The sequence below is a fragment of the Apus apus genome, chromosome 4 (assembly GCF_020740795.1).
Source record: "Apus apus isolate bApuApu2 chromosome 4, bApuApu2.pri.cur, whole genome shotgun sequence".
Lineage (NCBI taxonomy): Eukaryota > Metazoa > Chordata > Aves > Apodiformes > Apodidae > Apus > Apus apus.
Genome location: NC_067285.1, coordinates 63609580 through 63623043, shown reverse-complemented (window position 1 = coordinate 63623043; position 13464 = coordinate 63609580). Strand labels below are relative to the sequence as shown.

At 42.1% G+C, this 13464-nt stretch overlaps 2 protein-coding genes across 3 annotated transcripts in view; one reads left to right on the top strand and one right to left on the bottom strand.

Moving 5' to 3' along the window:
- The first annotated feature begins 740 nt into the window (after positions 1–740).
- On the top strand, positions 741–9154 carry CISD2 (CDGSH iron sulfur domain 2). Its single transcript, XM_051616630.1, has 3 exons — positions 741–914; positions 7700–7911; positions 8911–9154. Exons 1-3 carry the CDS (start codon positions 812–814, stop codon positions 8998–9000), a joined length of 405 nt encoding a protein of 134 aa, XP_051472590.1. The 5' UTR covers positions 741–811; the 3' UTR covers positions 9001–9154.
- The window catches only part of LOC127383539 (sodium/hydrogen exchanger 9B2-like), a 29671-nt gene continuing 18749 nt past the window's right edge, over positions 2543–13464 (bottom strand). The window contains exons 12-13 of one of the 2 annotated variants that reach the window (XR_007889233.1): positions 5756–7089; positions 2543–4634 (exon numbers count right to left, since the gene is read on the bottom strand). Coding sequence is in view for 1 of the 2 variants with exons in the window: in XM_051616629.1 (XP_051472589.1) it covers positions 6996–7089 (94 nt within the window). In the remaining variant the exon portion in view is untranslated. Of the gene's footprint in view, positions 7090–13464 lie in introns of both variants that reach the window. The other variant, XM_051616629.1, reaches the window with a different exon arrangement.

Sequence of the window (13464 nt, the reverse complement as noted above, 5' to 3'; positions counted from 1 at the left end):
AGCACCTTGAACCAAACGTTGTTGGATTTGCGACCGAGGGCCTGACGCAAGAGTGTTCAGGTCTGGCCGAGCTGTCTGCATTGGCCCCGAATGGCTGCACACCCGCCTTTCTGTCCACCTGGCTATCCGGGGGCAGTTTATCTGCCAAAATTAGCAGCCTCCTTGACATGAAATGAAATAAAATTAAGTAATATGCTTAGAAACGGAGCTTCTTCTGCACAAACTATTGCCAAACATGAGGTCGCCGGGCTTCTGTTTGCAATACTAAACCTCTCAGCACTCGCCTTACCACACCTCAGCCCTGCGTGACGATGCCCTACGGAAAAACACCGCTCGCACCAAGAAGAACGTCCGGCCTTTCGCCTCGGTACTTCTAAGGCTGCTGACAGGAAACGCGGCTGCAACACCCCAGCCCGCCGGCAGGTGACAACTACGCAGCCTACAAACCGCAACCCACGCGTCTATTAAAACCACCCCCCCCCCCCCCCCCCCCCCCCCCCCCCTCCCCGCACCTTCCCGCCGCTCCCGCCTCCTCTCGCCGCCGCCCGCGCGCCGCCTCGCGGCCGCAGGGCCCCTCCCCACCCCCCCGCGGCGGGAACCCGCCGCCCCCCCCCCTCCCGGTGCGCACGCGCGCGGCAGCCGCCCCGCCCCGCCCCGCCTGGCGGCGCACGCGCGCAGTAGCCCCCGGGAAGCGCGCGCGGCGGCGGCGGCGGCGGCGGCGCGGAGGGAGGGAGGGAGGGAGGGAGGGGGCGGCGGTGTCGGGGCGCTGTGCTGCCCCGGGTCCCGCTGCTGCCCCGGGTCCCGCGCCGCCATGGTGCTGGACAGCCTGGCCCGCATCGTCAAGGTGCAGCTGCCCGCCTACCTGAAGCGCCTGCCGCTGCCCGAGAGCGTGGGCGGCTTCCTCCGCCTCACAGGTGGGTGCGGGAGCGCGGTGGGCCCGGAGCCCCTCCGGGGCCTCCGGCTGGGGCTGGCGGGAGCGGCGCGGCCGGGCCGGGCGCTTCTGCCTGGGCACTGGGCTGGGCTCCCCCGGTCCTGCCCCGTGTGGGGCCGGGAATCGGTGGCTTTCTCTGTAACGGAAGGCGGGGAGCGGGAAGCGTTAAATCTCCGTGAAACGAGCTCCGCGGGAAGGCTGGGAGGCGGGTGTGAGAGCCAGAGCCCGCGGCAGCGCCTGAGCGAGAGGCCGCCGGCTCCTCGGGCCTGCCGGCTCCTCGGGCCTGCCGGCTCCTCGGGCCTGCCGGCTCCTCGGGCCTGCCGGCTCCTCGGGCCTGCCGGCTCGCCCCGTGCTCCGGACCCCGCTCCGTGCGAGTGCCCGCCGGCCGGGGCCGTGCTCGTCAGGACGTGGGGTTGTAGCCGAGGGCCTAAAGCACTGCCCCTTCGTCTGCCGGACGGGTTAGAGAGAGCGGCTGCAGGGATAAAAAAAAAGTGAAAACAAGGCATCTGTTTCTGTGAGCCTGCTACACACACAGAGTTAGGGGATTTTACTTAATCATTTCTGTAAGTGTTTTGTGGGTGAGGGAGTGAAAATACCTGTTGGTTAATCGTAGCCCTGCCACAAGGCAAACAAGAAAGAACACTAAATACTGCCAAATTCTTTAAGGCTTCAGTGCTGTGCAGACTGGAACTCTGTCAGCCCAGGCTCAGCTGCGGTAATGCTGGCAGAACTTCGGTTAGTGCCAAGCGACAAGATTTAGTTCGGTGGTGATGAGTAAGAGGACTCCTCTAACAGAAGCTCTGGAAAGGGAAAAAGTCTTAAAAGTGTAGAATCGACCTTATATGTTTACCTTGCAGCACTAAGGTACAGTACTTCAGTAGTGCTGAAAAATGATTTAATTTAGAACAGGCAGAATTTATTTAAAGCCCGGTTTGAGTCCTTTTTTTCCCCAGCATGTTTATGCTGCTTGTAAACGTAAAAGTTCCATTAGCTTTCCCACGACAAGGAAACCTGTTTTAAATGAGCTGTTCTTTTCAACGACTGCTCCCTCATCTGAAAACGCTGTTACTTACATTTTCCTGCTCCCTGCAGGGTGGTTGGACTTAGATGACCTCTGAAGGTCCCTTCCAACCCAGATTATTTTATATTTACTGAACAGAGAAAATCAGATCCTTCAAAGCTGGGAGGAAGGAGATAAATTAAACTACAGAGTAGCACAGCTTCTTATATTCCTAGTATTTGGCAGTTTCCTACCTAAGTTGTACTTAAACTTAGTAATGCTTGAATTTAATGTCTTAATTCACTTGTCCAGATGTACATTTCTGTAACTGGATTATTTGTGCATATAGTGGACACTATATAGAATAGAATTCTAGATAGAATTTATTCTGAATACCTCTGGTCAGAACTTTTTTTAAAGTAGAATGATCAGGGGAGAAGAATGGTTTGCTGTCATGTTACTTACCCCATTGACAGGTACTTGAATTTGGAGGGAGAGCAAGAGTTAAACAACTGAACCTTAAGCGGAGACCAAACATGTGAAATGTCAATCCCAAAAATATTAAACAAAGGTAAATGAAGGAACTGAGTCAGAAACTGCTTTCAGACCTTGTAGGATTTAATGAGCATACCTGAAAAAAAATCCACTGCCACTTGTTCTTAGTGATTTCTTTGACTGGTCTTGTGTTAAACTCTCTAGAAAGGGCAACGGAGGTATAATTAAAAATACATAGCTATAGAGACAACATTTTATACTTTTTTTCATTTTTTTTCAACAGTCAGCTAGACTAGACTAGTATCTGCTGTCATGCTTGTATATCTTCCTCTTAGGGAGGATATGAATGAATACAGGAAAAACCAGCAAAAGTGGTGCTTAAAGTAGGGTAAATGCAATATGGTGAGGCTTTTCAAAAGGAAATCATAGGATGCCACATCCTAGGAACCTAAATTAAAAAGTCATCCCCTCTTAGTGTTTAAAAGTTATTGAAAGTAATTGAAACCTCACTGCTCATTGAAGAGTCTTGTACGTCTCTGTATTCAGAGCTGCTGTCAATCTAAAGTTTCATCTCAGAAAACTGGATTGCTTTAGCAAGTGCTGCCTCTTCTGTATTGTTGTTGTGGTTTTAGTCTGACCTGTCCTAACATCGTATGTCTCCAAGAGCAGGTAATTTCCAATTCTGGGTGTTGTTTTGCAGCAGGAGCTTACTGTCCCGGATGGAATGCTACACTTACAGGATCATATCTATTGAATTAGTGTTAGAGAAAGACTAGTAGACAATAGAGAAGTTAATATTCATTGATTTTTTTTGTGTTTAGAACCATTTCAAATTACAGAGTAGCATATTCTTTGGCAAATGACATATCAAACGTGCCAAATGCTTTTTTTTTGTTTGTTTTTTTTTTTGAAGGTGAGAAATAATATTGATCTTAAAACATTTAAAGTGCACTAGGATTTGTCCTTTGGTGGCATCTACTGAAGTTAGTCAAGGACCAACACTTGCTAGCATAGACCTTATTTGTGAAGGCAGGCCAGGACCCAGATTTGGAACAGTGCAGTCCTTCAATTGTTAGCTCTCTTATTGCTTCAGTAAATCTTCATTGGCCTCCAGGCAAATGCAGCTTTAGTTTCTGTAGTGCATCAGGTGTAGAAACAACAGACTAAAAGTATAGGAAGGATCCTGTTGCGTAGGATGTTGCATAGAGTGCTGGTTAAAAATCTTGAGACGACCTGTTGTCTGTTGTGACCTCACCAAATCACGGTGCAAAACTGCTTGCTTGGAGAGAGGAAGGCTGTTAACATCTAGTGCAAAATTCCTGGAGGTGAAAGCGATGAGGGAGGAAGGAAGGAACGTTTGACCTTGGGTTTGAAAGGGGATATCTGAATTTTTGCACTACTGGTGCTCAGAAGCCTCTTTCAGTTCCTTGTCATAGCTGCTTTACCCTTCCCTTGTCGAGTTCACTGAAATGAGCAGTGTTGTCTCATGCTGATGTTGCTTTTTTATCCTAGTACATGTTATAAAAACAGCAGAGACATTCACCTCAAAATAGCATGTGGTCAGAATTTCAAGGCTTATATAAGAATCTAGGTGCTAGGCTTCTTTCCATAAACGTGACAGAGTTCTGTGTGGGCTCTCTTACACTTGGCCTACATGTTAAGAGGGACTTTATTCTAAGAAGCTGCCAGGCAGGAAGAGAACAGTTTTGTGGATCATCTTTCACAGTGCTGAGGGAAAGAAGTGTGATACCATCATAACAGAACCCATTTGAACTATGAATTTGTCACTTGCAGAGTGGTTTGCTAACCTACCCGTAGCTTTGGCTTCTAATTTATTAAGTGTGCTATATTGCTAAAAGGACTGTCACCTCTCTACTCTCATACCTGCTGAATAAACTAATAGGCATATTACAATGGTGTGTAGAGTCCTTTGTGTTTAGTTTGTGTAGCAATGAGAACACCCTTAAGAAACCCAAGCAAGCAACTGAAAACAGGATAAAACTGCTTATTAGTTTTTAAGAGAACGTAATTGAGTGGGTAATTGGAATGTGCATGAAGAATTTCATCAGTTTTGAGAATACAATCACAGTTCTAACCTTCATTTTGACTGGTAGCTGATACTTGTTCAAATTTTGGCTTCCAGTTGAGCTGTTACTACTGTAAGAAGCTGCTTTTGGGTCTGCGTGGGGTCATTTCCATAGAAAGTAGCTAAAACAAATAAAATTGAAAGATATCAAAGGAGTAGATGGGGAAAGACAATTGGGGATCGCTTGCTTTGATCTAACTCCCAGTGACTGGCCAGTCCCTTTCTGTTCACAGTGTGTGTTTTTCTTTTTTTTATGGACTTGTTACTGTGGAACTAAAAGTTAAGACAACCTCTCCTCAGAAATGTAACTGTGGCCTATGGTCTGTGGCCTCGACTTCCTAGAATTCTCTGGGCATTCCTATTTCAGTCATGTTCCTGATACTTTCCAGGACTTGCCTTTGGGATTGACCTGTGTCTTAACACAAGTCAAGTTTGAAGACTAACCTCTTCTGATACTCTCCATTTCTGTCTCTAGAGACTGCCTCTTCCCATGCAGCAGGACTAATAAAGAATCTCCAGGATCACTGTAATTGCTGAATTCTCAGTTATCAGCTGTGCAAATAAACAGTCTTGTGAATTGCTGTAAATATGCTTCAGAAACACAGTTGTAGGAGATATCATTGCATTAGTTTGTGTAAAGCTTTTCTCCCATCCCTGCCCACCAAGTCCAAAGATATGTTACTTTTTCTACCTTGTGACAGTATTGTCTCTCATGCCCTAGAAGTACAGTCATTCTGATTTTTAAATTTAAAAGGATGAGCTTCTGGCAGTCTTTTGGCTTTAGCAAGTCGGTTTATAATTAATGTGCACATTCATGTATTTCGGAGCTTCCCAGAGGCTCCCAGATTAGAAATACATTAAGAAATCATTGGCTAGTAAGGACAAAAATCTTCATCACCAGTTAGCATGATACAAATATTAAATAATAACCATGGAAAACAATATCCTTCTTCTTCCTATTCCTGTTTGTTTCTAATTTCCTTGCTCAAAGGTTACAGCTACTGTGTTCCTGTTTGGTTTGGATGAACCCATAGGGTTATGAGTCCCCCATAGACATGACTACTGTTGCAATTTTGATCTCATATAAGGGAGTTTCAGGCTGTATTGAGATACCACTTGCGGTTTATTTGCCCATCTCTTTTAATTACACTTAATTCTGATTTGAGACATTTTGTGTGTCAACCTCAACCCAGTTGTATTCATGACACACTTGATAGGTACCCTCCTTCTTGTTATGGTTTACCTGTTGGAACATCTGGTCTACCTTGAAGTTCAGAGTAACTTTGTAGTGATCCACCTCTTTGACAACAGTCAGGTTAGATACTCAATTTGGAAATTTTTTTCAGTAACCAATTATTTTTCCTCTCTTCTTCAGTATGTTCCAAGTCCTTCACATAAGGTCAGCAAGTGCATTTGGATTCCTGTAGACAGGGTGTACTGAAACAGTAATGATAGAGAAGATGAACAGGCACTGCTGTCCAGGAAACTAAGTAGTTTGTGTAACTGAACATGTGTTAACTATCTCAGTGTTAACTGCTATTATTTAGGGCTTACAGCTTGTTGGGGGAACCGAGAAAAGAGATAGATTAGTTTATTGCAGTAACTCCTAGCAAATTTTGTCAGTTGTGTGTAGGGACTGCTGCAAGTTGCAGGTGTGGAAAGACTACCAAAAGTTCTTGCAGTGCCTCTAGCATTTATACAGTTTGTATTCCAAGATAAATGCAGTAAGTGTGGTTTTCACTTCAAAGGCTATAGAAAGCTCAAAGAACATAAGTAGTCCCACAAAGTATTTTCATTACAGGGTGTGCTTACAGAAAATTGAAATTATTAAGAAAAACTCACTGAGTTCTAACTGGAAAAATATTAGCACAAACAGGTGCTTTATTATCACAAAATCAAGCTAAACAGAGTAATGAAATTTCTGAGAGCTACAATCCACCTAGCATCCTTGGCCTGCTGTATTGCATTTCCTTTCTTGTACACCTTAATCTCGAAAAGTAAACTGTAGGACAAAATTTTGCTCTGTTTTGATCCTAAATTGTTTAAAAGAGGAACTTACAGTGTCTTGTCATATAAAGTGCTCGTGCAGCTATTTGTGCTCTGGCTCATTACACTTCTTTGTCATTTTAAAATATTTTTAAACTCTCTTCCATTTCTCTGTGTTTAGATTTGATGTGTTCTCCAGAAACTTAGAAAAATGCTCTGTTCTTTATTGCACTATCATGCTTAAGTCACACTGGAGTATTGTCACGACATATTTTGCTGGAAACACTGGACACATGGCTCCACCTTTAATATGTATCAATCTCATGCCAGGCGCTGATGAATTTAAGAAGCTCAGTAAGTCTTTTTCTCACCAGTATGTCTAGAAGATGATGTAGCAAGGCAGCTAAGGATACTTGACTCAATTAACTTAAACAAGTTCCTCAGCTTGGAAAAATGCAGTTGTCTGTGGCTTGATTTACCTCATGATGCTCATTACCTCATGATACCTCATGACACCTCATGACTGATCTCATGATGCTCTTTCTCTGTGTATTGTAGAAACTGGTTGCAGATTCCTGAGCTAAGAGAGCTCTGAAAAAATAAAACCAAAAAAGATTGGGGAAGATTTTGTTAGTGCTTATCTAATAATCTGTGTAATTTCTACAAAAATTTTATTTAAAAAGCCTTGGAATGAAAAAAATAAGGAAAACTTCAAGAAGCTAAAAATCTGAAATAAGCCATTAAAAATTGCATTAGAAAATGTACAGAATAGTTCTTCATGTGCAGGATGCTCAGATACTAACATTTAATATACTTGCTGCTTGTAATATGCACAAGTGTTAGTACACAGTGCTCATTTAATTTGGGTGTGCAGAACCCCTGTCATTTTAGGGTTTCTCATGTCATTACATCTTTTATTTATTTTGGATTCTTTCTCTTCCATTGAGTCATCTTCTAGAGTGGTAAAATTAAATTTCAGTTGGAATTCCAGGAGTCAGATTTTTACCTTAGCTACAGTAAAACCCAGGTTTTAATCTGAGTCTTCCTTTGTAAGACTTAACCACAGACTCTTGTTTGCCCTCAGAGCCTTGCCAACTGAGCAACCCCATTCTCTACCCAAGCTTAGGTCGTTTGAGAATAGCTGATGCTGCACCCTACTGAGGTGGTGTCAAGAACCAGTCTCAATTCCACTTGTCTCTAGTTTCAGAATGGCTGCGGTTACTGCCTTTCCTGGGCGTGCTGGCCTTGCTCGGTTACCTCGCTGTTCGTCCCTTCCTCTCCAAGAAGAAACAGCAAAAGGATAGTTTGATTAACCTCAAGATCCAGAAGGAAAATCCAAAAGTAGTGAATGAAATAAACATTGAAGATCTGTGCCTCACTAAAGCTTACTGCAGGTGTTGGCGTTCAAAGACGGTAAGACACTTTGTGCTGCTGTAGGATTAGAGATTGAAACTTGCATATTTTTATCAGTGCTTTGGTGGCAAATTGCTACATGTTGACTTGTTGCTTTTCCCTGGAGGTGGAACATGTTCCTGTTTTTTGAGAATGGCACAGTTCTTTTTTTTTTTCCTCCACTGTAAACCCATCTACATGCAGAGAGAAACTAGAAACTTGTAAAAAACACAGTAGGGTTTTTCTAGAAACACAGTTACCACCTGTCAGTAGATAAAACCAAGTAAGCCTTGTTTAATATTTGGAAATACGTCGCAACTATTTAGAAGATAACTACTCTGTTTTGCAAAAACAACGCTTACAAAGTTGTTCGTATTAGAGAGTAAGGCTGGACCTGTGTTGGTGAGGAAGAGCATATCCCCATCTGGTCCAGAGCAGCCAGTAGGTAACTGGCCCCAAATCACCTCTATATACATTGGTATTTTTCAGTTACCCTCAATTTCTTTTGAATGTCCTGACTACACTCTGATTTTGTCCTCTGCTCCAAATGCTTTCCTGTTTTAACAAAAAAATCTGCTCTGGACCGAAGAAACCCTCTCAGCTGTTCTCCCTTCAGACTAATGACTTCAGCAAAGTATTTCAGCTTTCTTTAAAACAGTACTCTGGCTGCAAATTATTAAATCTATTAAGAGCACCTTTACTAGTTCCACAATAAACCTTAAACTATTTGTGGCTGCAGTGGCTGCTTTGCTTGCTGTTGTTTCACAGAAGAGGCTTTGCATCTAAGTTTGTGTTGTAAGAACAGCAATTTTAGGCCCTCACAAACTTAGATGCCTTTTAGCAGTGGTTTTTTTCCTTAGTGACATGTGTCCTGTGTCTGATAGGAGACAGGGAATTTGATGTTGAAACAGGACGTTAAACTGGCAATGTTATTAAAGTGCTCTTGGCATACAAAGAAGTATTAAAAATCACTGTGCAATTGCTGGAGGTATGTAATTCTTCATGTATGTTTTCTTCCAGTTCCCTGTCTGTGATGGCTCCCACAACAAGCACAATGAATTAACAGGAGATAATGTAGGTCCACTAATACTCAAGAAGAAGGAAGTATAGCAGATGCTTAATTCACTAGATCATGACTGATAAAAAGTCTTTTTGTATCATTGTAGTTGCAAAGGACAGTATCTTACTATGTGATTGGTATGATTTAATCTAATGATTGCTGTCAATTTCTTTTTGGAATAAATTGCATTTAGGCAGTGCTAAATCTGTCACTGTTTTGATACTTCATTCTGAGAAGAACTATGTCTGCTTTGTAAAACTGTAAAGTAACTATCTCTGTAAATAAGTCATTTATTTCAACAATAAAATTACTTCCTACAGTTAAGACTTTTTTATATGAACATGCAATTATAAATCAGTCACTAGCAACCTGATCTAGGGGGAGGTGTCCCTGCCCATGGCAGGGATATTGGAACTAGATAATTTTTAAGGTCCCTTTCAATTCAAACCATTTTATAATTTCCAGATGATAGAAGAGCATCTTTCTGTTGATCTTGTTATGCTGAGAAACCATGTTTTATTCTGCTCTTCAGGAACACATTTGAGTCCACTTAAGTGGGGGAAAAAAGGATACTAAATGAATCCTTTGTGAATATCCTCAAATGTACCAGTGAGGGCAGGCAGCGCAGCCATGTGACTGTGCAGTGCCTAAGGGGGTTGGTTGTTCGTCTCCTGCAGAGCAGCCCAGCTCAGACAAACCCCACACAGCTGCCCAGTCTCACTCAGCACCCTAGGTGGAGTGCTGCAGTTTCATATCATATAAACTGAACTATTGAGCAGGTCAACCACTAACATTATCCCTCTGTTTTGGGTCCTGTGTTGATAGCTTACACGTTCTTGTAAGGAAACACAAATCTGCTTCTTGCAAGTTTGCTTGCGCTGTAGCTGCTACAGTTTGTAGTGGTGGCTTTCACAGGAGGCATTGGTTAAATTACAGAACTGAGAAAGCAGAGCTGAGCTGTGTCCTTGGCTTGTTACCCCTTAAGAATGATCATTTTGGCAAGTCAGAACTTTCTTGTGCTATGGCTTAAGTTCAGATGCAGGTTAATAATAGGGGAATGGAACACATTTGTAGTATGGATCTGCAATAGCAACACTGTCACAGTTCTTCTGTAGAAAGGACATTTTAGTAATTTTCACAAGATGATGATAAAATTAAGATCACAAGCAAGAAAAATGATAATTTCCTTGCAATTTAAAATCTGTCAAGGTAATACTGTCTCTCATAGCCACACAGTTTTCTATAGAAAAACCTCAAAATCATTTACTAATTGGTTCAAATTATCTACCTAAAGTCTATGGAGATAGCTGAGAACTGGAATGTCTGCAGAGCCCTGTATCACCACTATTGAGAGAGCTGAGCCAATTACCTGCTATAATGTGCTTGGTCCTGTCTTGCCACTGGATGACTTTTCCAGCCCAACTTGGAAGCTCCATACAAAGGGATAAATTGGCCCCTAATGCTAGTAAAAACCAGGACTGCAGCAGTAGACTAGGTCTTCACAGTCTGAATGCAAAATCGGGGGAAGCTGAACTTGGCACAACCTGCCTTTTTACTCTACAGGAACAGTAACATTTACTTATGCTAGACTACAAATAAAAGTGTAACAGCAATAAGTTTAGAGAAAGGTGCCTGACATGTGACAACTACTAGACAAAGGTAACTGAAGTGCAGCTGGCACAAAATTTGATCTCTTCTACTCTATTTAAAAAGCAAAATGCAAAGCCTGCTATCATTCATTGTTTTGTGGCTGTATGAGTGTTTTCACAGTAAATGTTAGCCTTCAGTCTAAATTCTCTCTAGCACTCATTTTGGCTGAAAAAGAGAAAGAGCAGTGATTTTAATTTTCACTGCATTATCACTGCATACCCTGGCCTGTGCAACTCCCTGCTTTCAGATGGCCAGTTTCTGTCTTTTTTCATATGCTGCCTGCTGCTCACCAACAGGAACACACTGTGCCATCAGACCCTTCAGCTGCAGAGGTTCTTGTGAACCTTCTGGAACTGCACACACATACTGTGCTCAGTACTCTCCCACATTATGCCTGTGATTGTGTCTGCATGTGTTCTTAATTTTATTTCCTGTAAATAAAGAGATTGGCATGGCATGAAGATTTTACTGGCTTGTATTATGGCATTATTAATGAATGATTTAATAGCATTTTGTTAAAAGGAAGGAGGTCTTACATGTCTTGACTTCACCCATACAAACTCTGATAAAAAGTGAAATCATGTTTCTCAAAATTAACTGCCATTTAAAATCAGCTGAAATTGTCATGATACTTCATAAAAAAACCCCACCACAACAGTTCTCAGTCCAAATATAACATTTCTTTTCATGACAAGATGGAAATCTTTTGTTCCTTTCTGGAAGGCAAGGAGAAGAGCATTAGAAAGCATTAATGCTTTTCATTTTAGATCTGCAGCTCTGTAATAGCTTCAACCTCATTAATTTTTAAGCTTTAATACAAGGTGGGGGACATGGGTCTTGTGGGAAACATCCATGTATCGTGGGGAGGAAAGGAAAATGGATTCAATTTTGTTCAGATTAGTGAACAAGATGACACTTTTCATTGGTATAGCTATTCAAGCTGCCAGAATGGTGGGAGTCATCTAATTAATAAATTGCAAATGCACTGAGGTTAAGGGAACATATTAAATACAATTTATGAGATGATGTTATGATGGTAAGCAAGTGCTAGAGGCTGTCATGAACAAGGGCTGTTTGCCGGAGGTCTGCTTGCATACTTGTGTTCAAATTTAAAGGACTATAATCCTGTGTCACACTTCTGTTATTAAGCAGACTCCAAATTCGGCATAGTGTTCCCTTGTAGGAGGATTCTACTTTTATAAAGCTTTATGAAAAAGTGAACTACATGAAGCTTCTACTGCTCTAAGTTTTACTCAAGTTGAATTATTTTATAGACAGTCAGTGATGAACAGGACACCACACTTGCTCATCTATTAGGTACACAGACATTACCATTTTGAAATACAACAACCTCCTATTAAAACTACTCCTGTTTAGGTAACCTCCGTTAGCCATGCAAAGTAGGCAGAACAGGCACATAAGTCAATGGCTAACACAATAACCACCGAGCACAGCATCCTAACCACTCATCAGGGTGCAGCTTGAAAGCATCTTCCTTTCTGGTCAGCTGACAAACATAAACTGAAGATTGTACATTTTCCAACAAAGCGGAGAGAAGAGTAGCGTGTATAGCAAGACAAATGACGACTGTTAGTGGAAAACTTACCAAAGAATTTCTTGGTATTTTTATCACTGGACTGGAATTGTGTGCTATGGTCCTTAAATACTTCTTAGGAAGCTTTCTCTTTGGCTTGGAGAGGAAAGCATATACAAAGGCACACATACTGAGCTATACTTAATCTGTATACAGAGGCATATATGGAAACTCAGCAAATAATACAGTTTCAGGTAGTTTTCTTTTAAAAAGTATTTCAGTATATCTGTGTGTTGCATATTAAAACTGTAAAAGCTAAAACATAACTCCTACTCACTAATGGCAAAATATCTAGACAGATCAAATATATTCTATACAGTACACTGTAAAATAAGTTCAGTGAACTGTCATGTAGAGTGTAGAAATTGGCAGGGAGGTGTTGTCGACCTCTGTTACAGGCACAATGTAGCATCCTTATGAAAAAATAACAGCTACCAGTTTCTGAGGGATGCTGTACTGACTATGCCTCAGAATGGAGCTGGGAATGACCTACTTGGGACCTACTTGGAACTAGTAACTTGTACAAAATGTAAGAGTCAGGAAGATTTACTGGTATCTGTCAATACTTACAAACCCTAACTGATACCAATGCTAAAGGCAAGAACAGGGTTTTGATCAAAGGAGTTTTACTCCTGGCTGTAAGACAGTCAAGGAGAAGAGAAAGGAACCTTTTCTGGGAATGGGAAAGGAAAATATGAACTATACTGCTGCTGACTCTGCAGGAGGCATCTATATTAAATAAAATGAAGAAAACCACATTTGAACTTTTTTCTCCCCCAGGTGAGAAGTGTTGGCAAGATATTCAACATGAGCACTGCCAGTCATTACCATGGTCCACAGCCATATGCAACTTGGGTTTCTGGAAAGACCCACAGGATCTGTGGGTACATACTGAGGGTGCTAGTGTTGCACCCTAACAGTGCTTCCTTGCGACACCTGCCTTCACACAGCAGCCTTTCTGCAGGCAGGTGAGAATGAGGCTTCTTTTGCTTTGTACCATCCCACTCAACATTGCATTTTCAAGGCTGTTATTTCAAGTGTATTAGTTTTCTGCATCAGTCAGAGGTAAAAAATGCCCTGGCAAATCCGAGAGGCTCTCCACAGTCAATCCAACCAGCCACCTCTTGGAAAAATGACAACTAACTGGTTGTATTTTCAGCAACAACCTGATTTTCTTTGCTGCAGTTATCCAAATGCAGATGTGAAAAGGATCTGATCATGGCATTTTCTCAGCCAGATCAGTATTAATTTAGGAAAAAGCAACAGGAGA